Here is a 16,618-nt window from a genome sequence, read left to right as displayed (position 1 = left end):
GCAGCCAATTTGTGCAGAGCAATGCCTCACAAACAGCCATGAATTGAATGACCAATTTTATTGGGGGGTTGTTGACCTGCACATTGGAAGAAACTTCCTTCCCTTTTTGAATAGTGCCATGGGATCTTTAATGTCAATCTGAAAAGGCAGATAGGACCTTGATTAGCGTCTCATCGAAGGTTGACACCACCAGCAATGCAGCACATCCTCAGCGCTGCATGACTTGAGTTCCAATTCCTGCCCTGGACTTGAACCCCATTTGCAGGCATTATATCCCTTTACCCACAAGTGTCAGATTGGCTCAGTTGGTAGTGCTCTCACCTCTGAGTTAGAAGGTTGTGGGTTCAAGCTCCATGTCAGGACTATACCAAATGAAGGATTATTATTTGTGATTATGCAAATCTCAGACTTCTCCAGGGAAAGACCTATCACTTGTCTTTGAATCTGTGCTTGTGTATGCATTTTTTTATATTGTGTAAAGAAATGTTATTCATCCTTTAGAAGTTTAATTCTTTTTTGCTTTGAAGTGCACGCGCAAATTATTTTTAAACGCTCATTTAATTTTTGATCAAGGTCTGATTCTTTGGAACTCAAGCTATTAAAGAATTAAATGTGCCATACAGTGCTGTCCAGGCAATCATTAAGTCACCGCAGAGAATGGAGTGATACGGTAACTTGTGTTCATGGATTTTAATGAAGGGAAACTATAGCCATAATAACTACAAGTGACAAGTAATTTGCTGCTCCACTAAACTACTTGAACCCATTGTGAATAGGTGTCCTTGAGATAAGGGCTACACCACCGCTACAACGGTTGGGGCGAGGGATTTGGTGGGAGGTGTAGCCGGGTGGTGTGGCCTCCGTGAGGAGGAAAGTGTCGCTTGGGGTGAACCAGGCTTCCGTTAAGGCCATGATGTCAACGCTCTCATCAAGGATGAGATCGTTGATGACCAGGGCCTTGTTACAGAGGGAGCGGACATTTTGTAGTCTGATGTGGAGGGAGCGATTGACAGAAGGGTGTGTGGGGAGGGAGGGGGGTCCAGGTTGTGAGGCAGGGGTGGGGTGAATGGGGATGAGGAAGGAGAGGTTGGCTCCCCGGGTCTGTGTCCGGGGTGGCTGGCGAGTGTGGTGGAGAATGGGGCAGTCGGTGTGGCTGCTGCTGGACAGCCAACGGCGAGTGCAACGGTGAGCCCGGCGGAGGATTCCCAGGCTGGAGCAGAGGGAGGTTGTGGGAGGGTCAAGTGGGGATAGAAGGCGAGAGGGACGGAGAGAGAGGAGGACAGAGCGGGAGAGATGCAGAGGGGGGAGGGTGTGAGGGGGCTCAGGTCAGAGCGGCAGCCATAATGCGCACGCGGGGACCGGGAGCAAGTGGTCAGGTGGACGACATTGGCCCATAGGCTGGGGCAGCCAACCCAACAGGAACATGGTGTTCGCTGATGCGAGCCCTAGGGTGGGCGCAGAGGATTTTTGCGCGCACACACTCCTAAATTTAAACTATGATGTCAGCGGTTCGCTCCGCTCCACGCGCCCCCCCCCACCCCCGAGCTGATGTATAAATGTGTGTTATCTTTCAGAGTCCAATACTTTTTGAGTTGAAATTGGTAAAAGAAATACAACTTCTTGGTCTGAGACCTTGCTGTTTTATATAAAGTTGTTATATAAGCAGACTCATTATTTTGCAGATAGCAGATTGTTCCATTAATATTTTTGCGGTGTCAAAAAACCATAATGTGTTATTTAGAAGTTATTTTGAACAATTATAGATCTTTGGTCTGTCTGATATTCTATTTTTGGCAATGGGTGAAACGTTACTGCTGAACAAGAGCTTTATTTACAGGTGAGGAATGGTCTACACAGAACAAAGAACAGCTGTCAAAATCTCCTTCCTTCAGCCCTCTTCCTCGGCTGCTTGTCAAAGCATTCCTATGATCCAAGCCCTGTAAACATCCTAGTTGTTTTTATTTCCTTAATTCAAGGATATAAATTATACAATTTTATACAATAAAACTAGCTTTGGCAAATCAGGAACATAAAACTTCTTGAATTTGCAGTCACATCCAGTAGATATTGCACACAATAATAATAATAATAATAATCCTTGCATTTGATATAGCGCTTTTCACGTCGGGAGGACGTCCCAAAGCACTTCACAGAACACACTGTAAAGTGAATTGACTGTGTATTTGTGGGCGAACGCGGCAGCCAATTGCGCACAGCAATGTCCCACAAACAGTCGTAGATTGAAAATGACCAATTTTGTTTATTATTGTTTTGGGTTTTGGAGAGATTATTATCAAAGTAAAGCAAGCTCAAGTTTGCAGAGTGGAGAGAGTAGGTCAGGTGACTGGAGGGATTTGAACAATCAAGGAATTTGAAGCCAATCTGTTGGGTGACGGAGCCAGTGGAATCCAACAAGTGTGGGAGGGTGATCAACATTTAGAGGTGAGTTTGAGCGAGGATATGGGCTGTGGAGTTCAGGATGAGTCAGAGCTTATGGAGCAAGTTCAGGATGCTGACGAGGAAAGGTCAAATCTGAGGAGTGACAGAGGTATGGAATGAGCATTTCATCTGTCTGGGATTGAGGTTGGAGCAGAAGTGGAGTGGAATTGGCAGTTTTGGTCAAGGACCCGGATATATGGTTTGAAAGAGCTGAGGGTCAAACAAAACATCAATATTTTACACTGATTCTGAGAGCTTGAGTGAGCAACCAGGGATGAATGCTGTATTGAACGCAAGGACTATTATTTTTTAAATTATATGGTGCTGGGAAATAACTGAAGTTCTATTCCTGACCTTGTCCACATCCATGTAAACATTCAGTGGCAGCTTTTCAACTTGTCCTAAATATTCACATTTGTTGCTCATTATTCATCTTCCACAATGCAACACAAGAGCAGCATCTTATAACGGAAAAAATCCTAACAATGGGATCTCTGTGTATCATAAGTTTCTTGTTTGACTCCAGCAGTTACCCACACTCAGGGCTCCCCAATCCTTGGCTCTTGCCAACCCGTGCCTAATACTTTCTGGAATTAGGTACGCAGGACGCTCCGAGGAGAAAGTGCGCATTCCATTCCAACAATCTATCTCTGGAATTTCCATGTGTAGGTGGGATACATGGAAATATCAGCTTGGTTTGGATCCTCTTAAGTATGGTGATAGGTTTCCACATGCGTTAGACACACGGCTGACCAAAAAAAAGGGAAATCCCTCATCTATTGTAGTAATAATTCTTGGAATTGATATCATGCTTTATGTTGACATGTCCCAAAGTGATTTCAGTAATTATGGTTAAAGCGTATGACTGTATTGTTGACGACCCAAAACAGCCAGGCAGTGACTGGCCAATTTAACTGGAGGATTTGTTCTCCTGGGGACCAGGAGAAACTCCCCTCTCTTTTTCGAATAGAGTCATGGTTTTACCTCCAGAACTGGCAAAAACATAATCTAACCCCAAGTGTGAATGCTACCAACTGAGCGAGGCTCATGTCTCAGGGCATGGCATTGTATCTCTGTATATCTGCTTTCCTCCCCAAAATTGTTCCAAGTCTGTTTGGTTTATTTACTCTGTGATAGGCAGAATCCAGACCAGGAAAATGTGCGGTCATTTGTGTTTGTTAGACAAGGTACCTTTGGGTCATGTTACATATAGGATTGTGCAGGAACTGGAAAGACCATCAAGTTGATGTTAACTCATACCTCTTAATCGATTTCATAGTCAAGTAGCTGTTGTATCTTGCTTTAATTTGATGAATAAAACTAATTCTAATGAGTTATTCCGTAACAAAGAAGCTTGTTGATTGCGAATGGGACAAGCATGGTAGTCTCTCTCTCCCCTCCCCTGTTGCGTACAGATGCACCACATTGAATTAGACCTTGGCATTTAGTGAAACATGAGTAGATTATTTTGAATATTTAAATATTTTAACTGGATGCCTTTTTAATTTTAGTCTTGCATCTGTCAATGACAGAACAATGTGTGCAAATAAGCACCTGCTGCTGTCATGCTTAGCTTGTGTCTCAGGCACATTTAAATTGTATCTTTAATCTTACACATTGTGACATTTAAAACGGGTATGAATATGGTTACGTGGGGGTGTGGGTGGGGTAGGAGAGCTCCAATCGCCCTTATAGCTTGTGCCAAATAAGTCATAATGCAAGCAAGAAGAGAGCTCTGTTACATGACTAGTTCTCTGTGTTCTGTTAGATGCCTCATAATAATCAGAACCAACAAGATGGTTTTACCTCCAGAGGATTGTCGGTCAAATCTCTCTGAAGATGAATTAGTTTAAGTGCTGCACTGGCATACACATTTAAGCATGCAGTGCAAACACTTTACATTTATTCAAGATTACACTTGCAATCTTATGTGTACATATAAATGCGGTGCATTGAGGATGCCATTTCTATTGTTTGTACAGCTAATGGCAGACTGGCAGTTTGGATATTAATCCCGATGCAGAAATGAGCAAAACTTACAATTCAAACATTGTTACTAACCTATTGATTACTATTACTAATTAAATGTGATTAGTAATAAGCCACTGAATATAAACTTTTTTTTATTCCCAACTCATTTCTTCAGCTTCCTCAAGAGGATGAATATGTTGTCTTCTAAACTGAATGAATTTGCTAAGATGCTGTCCCTTTAAATGTTTTGAAACAGATGACACTAAGTGATCTTCCCTCGCTTCCGCAGAATAGGAGGTTTTGTTCCGGTTATACATTGAGTGTTTCTCTTCTTGCTTGCATTATGACTTATTTGGCACAAGCTATAAGGGCGATTAGATAAGTAAGGCTCTTAAGCCTTGAAAAGAGAAAACTCTTCTGGGGCGTTCTCAATGGGGCGATTTTACTCTTTGTTATTGGCACATCAGAATTTTTCTACATGTCAGTTGTCAGTTATAATAATCCTTACAATTGATATAGCAGCTTAGCAAATCCAAACTTCTCAAAGCAGTTAAAGGTTTTCTGCAAAGTCTATTTGTACACGAAACAAGGCAATCATTTTGGCAGAGCAATGCTCCACAAACAGCCATGGCCAATTTCTTATTTGGGGGAACTATTGGCCAGGACACTGGGGAAAAGAAAGTCCTCATTTCAAATAAGGCCATGGGATCTTCAACATCCACCTGAACAGTTAGACAAGATCTTGGTTTACAATCTCACCTCAAGGACGGCATCTCAGATAATGTAGCATGCCCCTGGAGTTACTGCACTGGAGTGTCACCCTAGACCATTAGAATAAAAATCCATGCATTTGGTATAGTGCCTTACTACGTCGGAAGGAACGTCTCAAAACGTTTCACAGGATTTACAGTGAAATGGAGTGATTGTATTTGTAGGCAAACGCAGCAGCACAATTGCACACAGCAATGTTCCACAAATGGTCATGAAACGAGTGATCAATTTTCTTTGGGGGATTGTTGGCCAGGATACCAGGGGACACTCGCTTCTCTTTTTGAATAGTGCCACGGGATCTTCAACTGGGATCTATGAGACCAAAGATCCAACGGCTATCTTTTGCAAAGTTATCTTTGGACGTTTGTTGCCCAATTTCTGTCATCTGTGTGGAACGGACATCTTTTGAGAATCTATTTGGATGTTGAATGGGTAGACAGAACAGTGATCAACCGTCTCAAACATGGTGACCTCCTCCTGTCCGCTGGCTCAACTTCAGGCCCACATTATTAGCACTGTATAAATGCAAGTTGTTGTTGTCTTTACAACGGGTTTAGGTGTTTAAATTCCAAATTCTCAGGTTAGTGCTTGCGGATCCTGCATCATTTCTGCGCTGTCTGCAGTTTGTGTAGTCATGTGATAACACACAGTAGAGCATCCACCACCCTATTCCAATGATACCCAGCTTGTCAAGATGCTGAGGCATGCTGTGCTGAGGTTACCGGGTTGAGCCTGAACCTCAATCATTTTGACCATTGTCAAGAGTACCAATGAAGTGCAGCAAGAATCTATTGAGTGTTTTCTTTTGTTTACATATAACTTTTTAGTATAAGTGAGCAAAACTATTGTGTCCTTATGGATGGAGCTTGATGGTAGGTGGAGGACTTTTTAACTGTTTCTATTTTTTTGATTGGGATTTATTATGCACCTTGTGCAAACTGTGTGTATGTGTGTGTACACACTATGTATTACGTAAAAATAAATGTGTATAGAGAATCACTGCTTTTAATTGTGTAATGAGCACCCAATAACACGATTTATTAATTATGTAATTAGCAACTAATCATGTTCATTGGTGATTAAACACTAAATACATAATTAACGGCACCTGCAAAGATGTGGTTACACATAGCACACACATGGTTCACACGTCATGCAAAATGGACCCCATTGTTTTCTTTCTATTTTAGTACAAACATAAATGTGGTAGCGGCTGTGTTCTAAGACCACGATTTTATGAAGTCAGCAGTTTATATTTCCAAAAAAACACACATAAGAATAAACCCTAAAGCAGACAATAATGTACAGAATGCATAAGTGAACGTTATCGAGGAATGGGAAAGCCAAGGTAGTGGTTAAAATTTGACCTCAAACAGTAACAGTATTCTGTGATAAGAGAAACAAAGCGAGGAGATACCAAGATGTTAGAACCTGTCCAGAGGTAGATTGAGGAAGGCAATGCGATGTGTTTGTTATTTGTACTCCTGACATCCTATTTAAACACCCTGGGAGGAACTGGAGGTAGTCGCCCAGCAAGTTCCATGATACTGGATACTCTGTGTAGTTAAATCTCAATGATAAATCCATTTTTAGTTTGCTAGTAAAGATTCTATTTGAATCAGACCTTCAATATAACAGGGGTGAATGAGAATGATATGTTGGAATTCTATACTTTGCGTCAGGTGTGCGTTCGTCCACTGTGCCCTTGAATCCCGCTGTGTTCCGAGTGAAGAATGAGAAACCCTTAAGTTTAACTGTCAGACACTTGCAGCTGACAGGAAACTGATCTGCTCTTCATCCACCTCATATGGTGTCAGCCGCGTGCTTTGCGGATGGCAATGCCATTTGCAACAACACATTCGTGTGCCTCTTGACAGGGCAGCAGGCAAGCTCTGCATCACACTAAGCTGCGACATTCCCTTGCATGTATCAGTGACACGGTTTGGTAGTGTCCTCCCTGGCATCCTGTACCACCACACTGCATTTTTGCCCATGGTCAAAGTGATTGTCTTTCAGGGAAGGTTGCAACCTTGAGGACAGCTGTTTCTTTTGTCAGTACTTCGGTTTCGTCTTGGGTTAGAGGTTAATGAAAACTGTGACCAAAACAAGTTGAAATCCTGTCACTGGCAAGTCTAATTAATCATTAAAGACCATTACAATCTCAACAGATCTGCTGTTGCTCAGTGGCACAGGAGAGAACTAGTGATTTCGGGACACCCGGAGGTGATAATTTGAAGAAAAGAAACCTTTTCACCAGAAATGTGATGTGCAGAACCTTCTTCCACACTGATCAATCGCACCTAAATTAGCCTAACAAGATTCCACATCCATTGTGGCTTGTAAAATGCCTGTGGAATGAGGTTGTTGGAAATGGCAGACTCTGAGAAGGATTGTTATAGGCCTTAAAATAGCAGACGTGTGGCTTAGGCTATTAGTGCCTTGTCATCTTTGAAGGCAAGCAGGTTAGAATTTTAGCCCCACACAAGAGCGAGCGGGCAGTAAGTGTTGGTTAGACAGTTGGATGCTTTGGTTTTCGTTGCTAGAGGTTAATGCAATTATTTATGTTAGACACCAGCCACCTGTTAGGATCGTTCTTGTTAAAGGTCATTCCTTGGAGCCGTGCCGTCTGACTTTTAACTGCTCTGTGTTGAGTTTGTTGCTCGCTGCTTCACTTGATGTATTCTAAATGTCGACAAAACAGGTTTTGTGTTATAAAGTATATTTATTTTTCATTTAACTCAGCAATGTTTTGTCGTTTCCTCTGTCCCATAGCAGAATAATGATGTTTGCATTTCATAGGATAGAACACCTCAAAGCACTTTGCAGGCAGCTGCTGTCAAATGTAGTGACTGTACATTTGTTAGCAAACCCAGCAACCAATTTACACACTGCAAGGCCGTACAATCACCATGAAGTGAATTGCCAACTTACAAGGAAGGTTGTTGGTCAGGACAAATGTAATGAACCTCTTATCAAAGAACTGGGCAATGGAGAATTTATTTATTCCAAACCAAAACTCTTATTACTTGAATGGGTCTGGAATAAAAGGAATTCAGTTGCCAAACTAATGTGGGTCAAAGGGGAAGGAGACTATTTTATTGGATGGTTGTTCCTACTATAATTTCAGAAACTTAAAAAAAGTTGTATGTGAAATAAATGACTTAATCTTCCTTAGTGACCTTGAATTCATCCTCTGCTCCACTACCATGTGCACTGAATACTTGTCTGCCTTGGTTCTAGAGCCAGTCGTAAGAGAGCCACACATTCAGTGAGTTGTACTTTTTTTTGACTGTAAGTGGATAAATATAATGCTGTGACTTCATGGGGTAAAATGTTTTCACAGGAGTTGGAAGATACTGTTATTAAACATTAAGGTGTTGCCAGTTCTGAAACAGCTGTGTCAGAGGCAGCTGAGCGCCAAACGTAACAGTTGGATCATGTTTAGTGCCGACATTTGTCCTTGTGGCGGAAAGCCTGTACTTAAAAGAATTCTCCCGCAAGATCAAGCCATTTCAGTGTCCATGCAGTTAATTGCCCCGACACCCATCAATTAAATGAGAAGACAATGAGGATCCAAAGGCGTTTATCCTCCTGCCACTTAACACTTGCAGTGAGAAAGCTATCTCAGGGGACTGAAATAAGAACCGAGAATGCAGCAGAGAAGTCCGGGGCTTAATTTTGCTAGCTATTTAAAGCCATATGGAAGCTGTCCACTTCAGACCAGTCTAGCAGAATAGCACTGCAGTAAACAGAGATGTGTTTAATTAAGATTGAACACCGTGGGAGACATTTCTGTTCCTTCAGTTGATCTGGGGTGGTGATCTGCTTTCCATTAGAGGAAATTATAAACCTTCACGTACCAGGGCATAGATTTCTATTTTGGAATTAGAAAATTAAAGGATGGAAGAGCTTGTTGGAATGAGTATAGCAGCATTGCTAGTTACTTATCAATGTAACCTGCAGTATTTCTTAGTGAAGATTCCTTAATAAAGATGCAGAAGTACATCAAGGTGACCCATGAAAACGCTGCTCCAACATGATCTATTTCGGGAGCAGAATTTCAATGCGGTCAGCTTCAATTCTGTGGGCATTATTTATAATAATAATTCTTACATTTGATATAGCAAATTTCATGTCAGGCGGATGCCTCAAAGTGGTTCATAGAATATATTGTATAATGGAGTGACTGACTTTTGTGGGTCAAACGTAATACTTTCGCAGGTCCTTAATGCCGCCCAGGTACTGCAGAAGTATTGCACAAGAGGAGTTTCCAATCTCAGTTGTGCTGGTGGAGGCACGTAGTGAAGGGACAGAGAATGGGAGAGAAAGTCTCTTTAAGCTGCTTTTACACCACATCTAGCGATCAGCATGAAGCAGCATTGGCAACAGCCTGTGCTCTAATTGTAAGGAGGGTGAAACATAAAAAGAGAGGGGTGGAAGGTTGATGAATAAAGGATTCTGGATGAAGGTGGCAAAGACATCTTAATAAGTGGCTAGCTAGGTATTTCAACAGTGATTATTTCTTTTGTCTCCAGGACCTGAATATATGTGGTGTTTAATATATGACTTGAAATTTTCACTTATCGCATTAAGAAATTGTTTTTGAATTGATCAGCACGTGTGATTTTAGAAGCACTGTGCAGATTCTAATTTAACAAGCAGTTACATGACTTATCAATTAAAACTGCCCCTTAAGATAACAGCAACTTGCATTTATATTCACATAGGATAACGCGTTGGAGCGCTTTACAAAGACTGGGATAGACATTCAATGAGTTTTGTGTGCGATTTTATATTCTTCATAAAACTCTTAAGAGTTAAGATCTGGTGATCTGACATTATATGAATTAAGGTATTTGCTGTGCTCAACTGTTGCATTGAATGTACCAACTTTAGTTGGCAGGAGTATTGTGTGTGGCATCTACTACACTACAGGCAAACTGGGATATAGTTTTGTCTCATGGGGAAGGAGACTTCAAAGTGAACAGGCCATTAAGTGAAAAGGCCGATAAGCCACTACACTGCAAAGTGTGAAGTGCTTTGAGACACTATAATGTGATAAGGTACAAAATCAAATTCCATTATTATTGTCATCTTCCCTAATAGTTAATGCAGTAAAACTCGCAAAGTCTTATTTTTATAAATCGTATAAACTCCTAAGTTGTACATCCACACGAGTAACATTCAGTTTCCTATCAAAATCACTTAGATTTCTTTGCACTACTCGTATTCATCACCTGCTAACTCGTAATGCCACTCCCTAACTCTCCATTATTGGCTTACTGGCTGCTTTGAATCACGGGAAATGATGTTGTGACCCATCGACCTATGCACACTTGCTCATAATGCGGCTGAATTGTGGGAAAGATAGAGGAACTCCTTTTTCCACTGTTCCATTGTTTGCGCATGCGGTGGTAGGCCACAGCGCATTGAACAGCGGCAAATGTAGTCTTGACCCGTCACTGCATGCACACTTACCAGCTGCAGTGACAAACTGCCATTGAATTAGCATTGAATAATCATGTGCGGTGTAGATTATTTATTAAATCCGATTTTGCCTGTAACTCGGACTTTGTGTAACTCATATTAAATGTGATAGTTCCGACTGATAAGACTTATGTGAGTTTTACTTTAATCATTTTTCTTCCCTGTATTGAGGGGAAGAGAACAACATGTATTAAACTTTCAGCATACTACTTTTAAATACATGGGAATGCACACATGAGCTTCCCGATTGTTTTATATATAAACGTTTGGTGGGAATTGATCAAGTATTAAGTGGGTACTGACTTACATACCTGTGAGGTGTTATTTATGCATCTGTATTTTGAGAAAGAAAAATAGCATCGCAACTTCTGTGTTGTGACACTGGAAAAGCCTGCAGCGTTTAACTTCTGGCGTCCATCAGTTAACTTTAATTATAAATTGCACATTCTGCTGCTCACCCAGGTAGTCTAACTGACTGTGCAGTCTGTTTATTGCATGAATCCATTTCACACACTGCTTTGCAGTAAACCACCAAATTGCATTAGAATAAGCCTGTTATGTGTATTATGTAAAATAACAGATGGTTTGGGGAAGGCAGGCAAGGAGTTTTGCTGTTTCTTATTGGTTTGGGGCTTGAATCCATGTAATCAGTTTAAATGTTATAATTAAAGGGATTAATTATTATCAGAGTAAGCACGTTATTCTCAGTATGAAAGGATCCTTAAAAGTCCAGAATAAAAATTATGCGTACAGCTAATAAACCACTAATAAATACCACTAAAAGGCGAGATTTTAGATGGGAAATGGAAAAAAAATGTCACTGATGGGAATCCCCCAAATTCTTCTCCAGTCAGGTTTTCAGTCTCTGTGAAAAGGCTCTTAATTTATGGCTTTTCTAATCAGACATCACTTGGATTGAGGAGTTCATTACTGCTTTTAAGCAGTTGTAGTCCAATAATGCTTACATCTCAACCAATTAGTCTGAAGGAAAATGACTTTGGCATTTTGTAATAAGTGTTGAATTACTGCATAGATTTGCCGATTAAACTCTTCCCTGATGTGTTTGACATTAAAGTGAAGGATTGTTTAAAAATGCAGTACTTCTTCACAGATGTACACTTTGAAGCATGGACCATTCTTTTTTTTCTCTCTCACCTCTTTCCACAAAATGTTCCTTTACCTTTTCCAACCCTAGCTTTAAATATCAAATCTTTAAATGTTTGCAAGGAGTTAAAAGGAGGTGAAAAAATAATCTGGTGATGCAGTTAAATTTGAGTGCCGTCACTCTATAATTAATGAGAATTAAATTAGACCCTCTATTCTGTTTGTTAGCTTTTGACACTTCAAAGTGATTGTCTGTCAGTAGGTGCTGCATTAATGGGCTGGCCATCAATTTCTGAACATGACTTGTCAGTGGTCTTTCTCCATATGCCTGAGTCTGGGGAGTATTTAAAGGCAAGTTCATTGCGTGATCGAGTTTTCCTTGTAATTAATGGAGGAAATGCCGTTAAATAGTTACATGGGATTGCTTGTGAAATATCTTTTTTTTCTCAGTAGGTATCTGAGCCATTCACTAAACTTTTGTTTCTTGATTGAGCCAGTTGTATTTGCAGCAGATCGCTGCCAAGAATTTATAACCATGTGTGGAAATGTTCATTCTAGATTTGTCAGCCTGATCCAAACTCACATAAAGTGAAGCTTATAATGTTCCTCTTCGGACCACAGTCATTTTCTGTGTGTTTCGTCCATTTATATTCATTACTGTTTTACTGTGCATGTTATTTAATTGCGGATGTATGTGCATACAGATAGGTAATTGATGGAGTGTTTGATTTTCTTTCCAGTGCAAAGCAAAAAAAAATCTTACTGAATTCTAGTTTGGCAGCACTTTAATTGAAACTGAATATAACATTTTAAATTAAATCAAATGTAACAATAGGATTTAGCAAGATGCTCCGTTATAAAGAGACTTGAGAAATTAGAGCTTTTTCATTAAAGGAGGGAAGGTTAATGGGACCACACCTTCATCACTCCAGACCCCTCTGAAGTAGCTCTTATTTCTGAAATTAAATGCAGTTTTTAAAGCATTTGGAATAATTAAGAATAAATGCTTTTCATGCACTGACAGCATAGAACCAACTGACCTCTTTTTAGTGTCAAGAATGCGTCAGGTTTTATAATTGATAGATGAATTAAAGCTATATTTATCCCTCGGTGATGAATGGAAAATTCATGGTAAAATGTGCCCCCGCCTCTGCAGAATAAGATTCAAAAGACGGCTTTGATTTTATGCTTCTTGTGGAATCTGATTTATTTCCTTAACTGATGTATGCACACTTCTCTTTGACCGAGCCTTCAGCTCCCCTCTCGACTCTCTTCCCCCTCCTCGCTCCCTCCCTTCCCTCCCCTCGCCCTGACCATTTCCCCCCTCCTCGCTCCCTCCCTTCCCTCACCCTGACCATTTCCCCCCTCCTCGCTCCCTCCCTTCCCTCCCCTCACCCTGACCATTTCACCCCTGCTCGGGTCATGACCCAACTGTGCAGCGCCTTGGGACGTCCTCCTGACGTGAAAGGCGCTCTATAAATGGAATCTTGTTGTTGTTGTTGTTGTAGATGTGGCATAATAATAATCCTCCGTGCATTTCATATAGCACCCTATCATATCGTCAAAGTGCTTCATAGGATATACTGTAAAATGGAGTGACTATATATTTTGTGGGCGAACAAGGCAGCCAGCTTGCACACAGCAACATCCCACAAACAGCCATTTGATAGTGATCAGAAGCAGAATTAGTTTTATCCCTCCTTCTCTAAACTTCTAAACTCATAGACACTGAGGTTAATTATAGTTTTTTCCAATGTTACCCAAGTTGAGATGTACTTACTCTAATGATGATATTTAATTGTTTTTGGACAATTTAGCACAATTTAGAATATTGAGGCAATAGGTAGCTTTTATTTTGCTGAGTTAATGGTGTAGATTCTGACTGAATAATGGGATGTTATATGGGAGTCTGGAATAATCATTGCTGTACTGCAACGTGGTTTTCAAACTGAAGTGTGGTGTTAAACCCATTTAAGAATATTTTGATCTGAATTTAGAAACTATGGACAATGAAAATGCCTGACTAATTAGAGTTTAATAAGCTTTCTTCTACGCTTTACCCTGGATAAATTTTTTAAATTATTTTATACTTTATTCCATCTTTGGTTCTAAAATGATGTCTGATCTGTTGCTTGTTCCTCACTTACTTCCTCTGCTCTATCCCACCCTCGATGACTAAGCTTATAGACTCTCAATATTTTGGAACTTTCTCGTAACCCGTTTGCCTTATGACTTCCTTCAGCACATTGATACACCTAGTAAAGCAGTATGTTTTTGACAGTGCCTTTGTTTGTCCCTGGCTCCCCAATGCCCCTGTGAAATACTGCATTGTCCAAGGTGCCATCCTTCAGATGAAACGTTAAAGCGAGGTCCCGTTTGCCTGTTCAGTAGGATGCTAGAACTATTCGAACAGAAAGTAGTTTATTTCAGTATCCATGCTCCATATAAAATTGGTCATTCACTACATGGCTGTTTGTGGGACATTACTTGACAGAAACTGACAACTGCGTTTGCCTCTAAATACATTCTTACTGCACTTCACAGTAAAAATCCAGTGAAGTGCTTTTGAGACATTTCAACAGTGTGATGAGGTGTTATTTCAAATGGCAAGGATTATTATCTTTGTGAAGTTTAGGAAATAACATAATGCGTTGTGATTTGTCTTTAACATAAATTAGTTACATGTAACTCTTTCATTTCAGATTCTCATGCACACCAAGGAGATGGTCCAGAAGGTATGTTTCAGCATCTTGAGATGTAAAACCCATTTAACAACATTTGGAGCTGAATTTAGATCCATTTTATTTCCTGACAATGATGATACTAATTTGAATTTGACAAATTGCATTTGTGTTTATAATCAGAAATTAGTTATGATTTGTATGAAATTATGAGAAATATGTTTGTGAATAAACTAGTGTTTATTCATGTATTGATGTGCTGAATTTCATTTTTAATGAAATGTGTCTTGCCTCTTTACTTGAAGACCTTTTCTTTTCCCCGCCTTTTGGGATTTACAGAGAGATTTAGGGTTGGCATTTGGGTAAAGGTGAAAAGATTTTTGCTTTTGGGTTTCAATGGTAAGTTTTTTTTGTATGTTCCCCCTTCCTCCAGCAACAGAGGATTGAGACAAAATGGAGAAATGCTGTATTTAAACCCTAATTTAGGCTGTTTGCTGGTCACATCTGGGAAAGAAGGAAACAGAAGCTCATCCAACAACGACGACGACAGCACAGAAACAGCGCTTGTCAAAGTCACAAACTACATTCTCTCTATCTGTGACCAGGACTCCCTCTGCCTCCTCGTCCTCCTGGATCTTTCTGCCGTGTGGAGAAACTCAACATAGTGGAATTGTATAATAACCTTTGTGCTGGTTATAATTCCCTTTAAAAATGAAGTTGTGCAACTCAATTACATGTAAAACACTACTTGCGAGTGCTTTAGCTGTCACAATATGGATGAACTTGCCACAAGTGAAACAATGTATTCAAAATTGCAACTGAAGGACAATTTTAGTTACTCTAGTTAATTAAAATTGAATCACAGTAATCCTCAGGAAAAAAAGTTGCCAGATGTTGTGTTTTTTTTTGGCTGTGCAGTACTAACTAGATTATAACCTTGAAAGGAATACAACCGATGAGCAAGTATCTAGGGTATTCTAGGTCATTGGCTTTTTTTTATAGTCAAATGAGCATGAAAGTGTGGACTTGAAAACACTGATAAATAAATTTGCATGATGCACACTGCAGATATTTGGATGCTGCGTATAAAATTAACTCGTTGCAGCTGATGGGTGATGAGCTGTACTTTTTACCATTGTTCTTTAAAAAAGGGGAAAAATCAGTTGTAAATCACTTGTACCTGATGTAAATTTATGCCGAAAGCATGACAGACATGTCGTATTTGGCATCTTCCATAACTTCTCTGCTTTGCCATTCATTAACTCTTCTATCAACATAATTTTTAAAATCATCACTGATGGGACGTGCTTAATAGTGATAGACAGTTTGATGAGCCAGACTTTTGTTTCACGAGGCTTTCTAAGGACGTTAAGTCTGTTAGACTTCAGTGCTGTGCTGTGTCTATACGACTGACTGGGAGCGTCAGGTTTAGACACCTGGTTATTATAGCTATACAGTACTAAACAGACCTGAATATTTTGATTAATATCTGAATATCAGATTATCTGATATCTAATATCTGAGGTGGGGGGGCAGAGAGTTATCAATATTTCTATACTGAGGGTTGACTTTATTTAATTTGAAATAAATTTATTTTAATTCATCGTTATTTGCTCATAAAGTTTAATTGTAAAATAAAATAATTCCTGATGTCCTGTGTTCATGACACAACTACAGATAGTATAAGGATTGAGTTGTTCTTTAGGTCTGTGGATCCATTGGATTAATAGCCATGTCATGATTTGGGGGGGGGGGGGGGGGGTGAGTCTACACACATGTCACATTTTAACACACTTCTGATTTGTGTCGTTTTGAATATCTTGGTGAGGTGAGTTCCGTCATTAGGCTCTTGGCGCCCTGCAAGCGTAGTGATGTTTTGACGATGTACTGCAGGTACAATGTGAACGTCCTTTCAGAAATGCACAAGGCATTGAGAGTTACTATATTTACATTTCAAACTAAATCTATAATAAATCCCGATTTTTGTGTGTGTGGGTGGGGGGGGGGGGTGTCTCATTGCAAACTGTTAGTGTTTCTGTGTTCCAGGCCATTTGCAGGGGCTCCAACCATGATGAGCTCTGGCCTTGATGAGAGCAAATTGCTCCTGCTCATTGTTTATAATTGTTTCAACCTTTAATCCCCAGGACTGTAAATACCAACGCTGA

The 16,618-nt window shown here is 40.1% G+C and overlaps 1 protein-coding gene across 1 annotated transcript in view; it reads left to right on the top strand.

Annotated features, from left to right (window-relative positions):
- pola1 (polymerase (DNA directed), alpha 1) overlaps nucleotides 1-16,618 on the top strand; it is a 189,965-nt gene that overhangs the window by 94,631 nt on the left and 78,716 nt on the right. Inside the window, exon 28 of the mRNA XM_042334402.1 lies at nucleotides 14,475-14,507. Coding sequence (XP_042190336.1) covers nucleotides 14,475-14,507 — 33 coding nt within the window. The remainder of the gene's footprint in view (nucleotides 1-14,474; nucleotides 14,508-16,618) is intronic.

Source organism: Callorhinchus milii, unplaced genomic scaffold, assembly GCF_018977255.1.
Source record: "Callorhinchus milii isolate IMCB2004 unplaced genomic scaffold, IMCB_Cmil_1.0 Scaffold4, whole genome shotgun sequence".
NCBI lineage: Eukaryota > Metazoa > Chordata > Chondrichthyes > Chimaeriformes > Callorhinchidae > Callorhinchus > Callorhinchus milii.
This window is presented reverse-complemented; position numbering and strand designations above follow the sequence as displayed.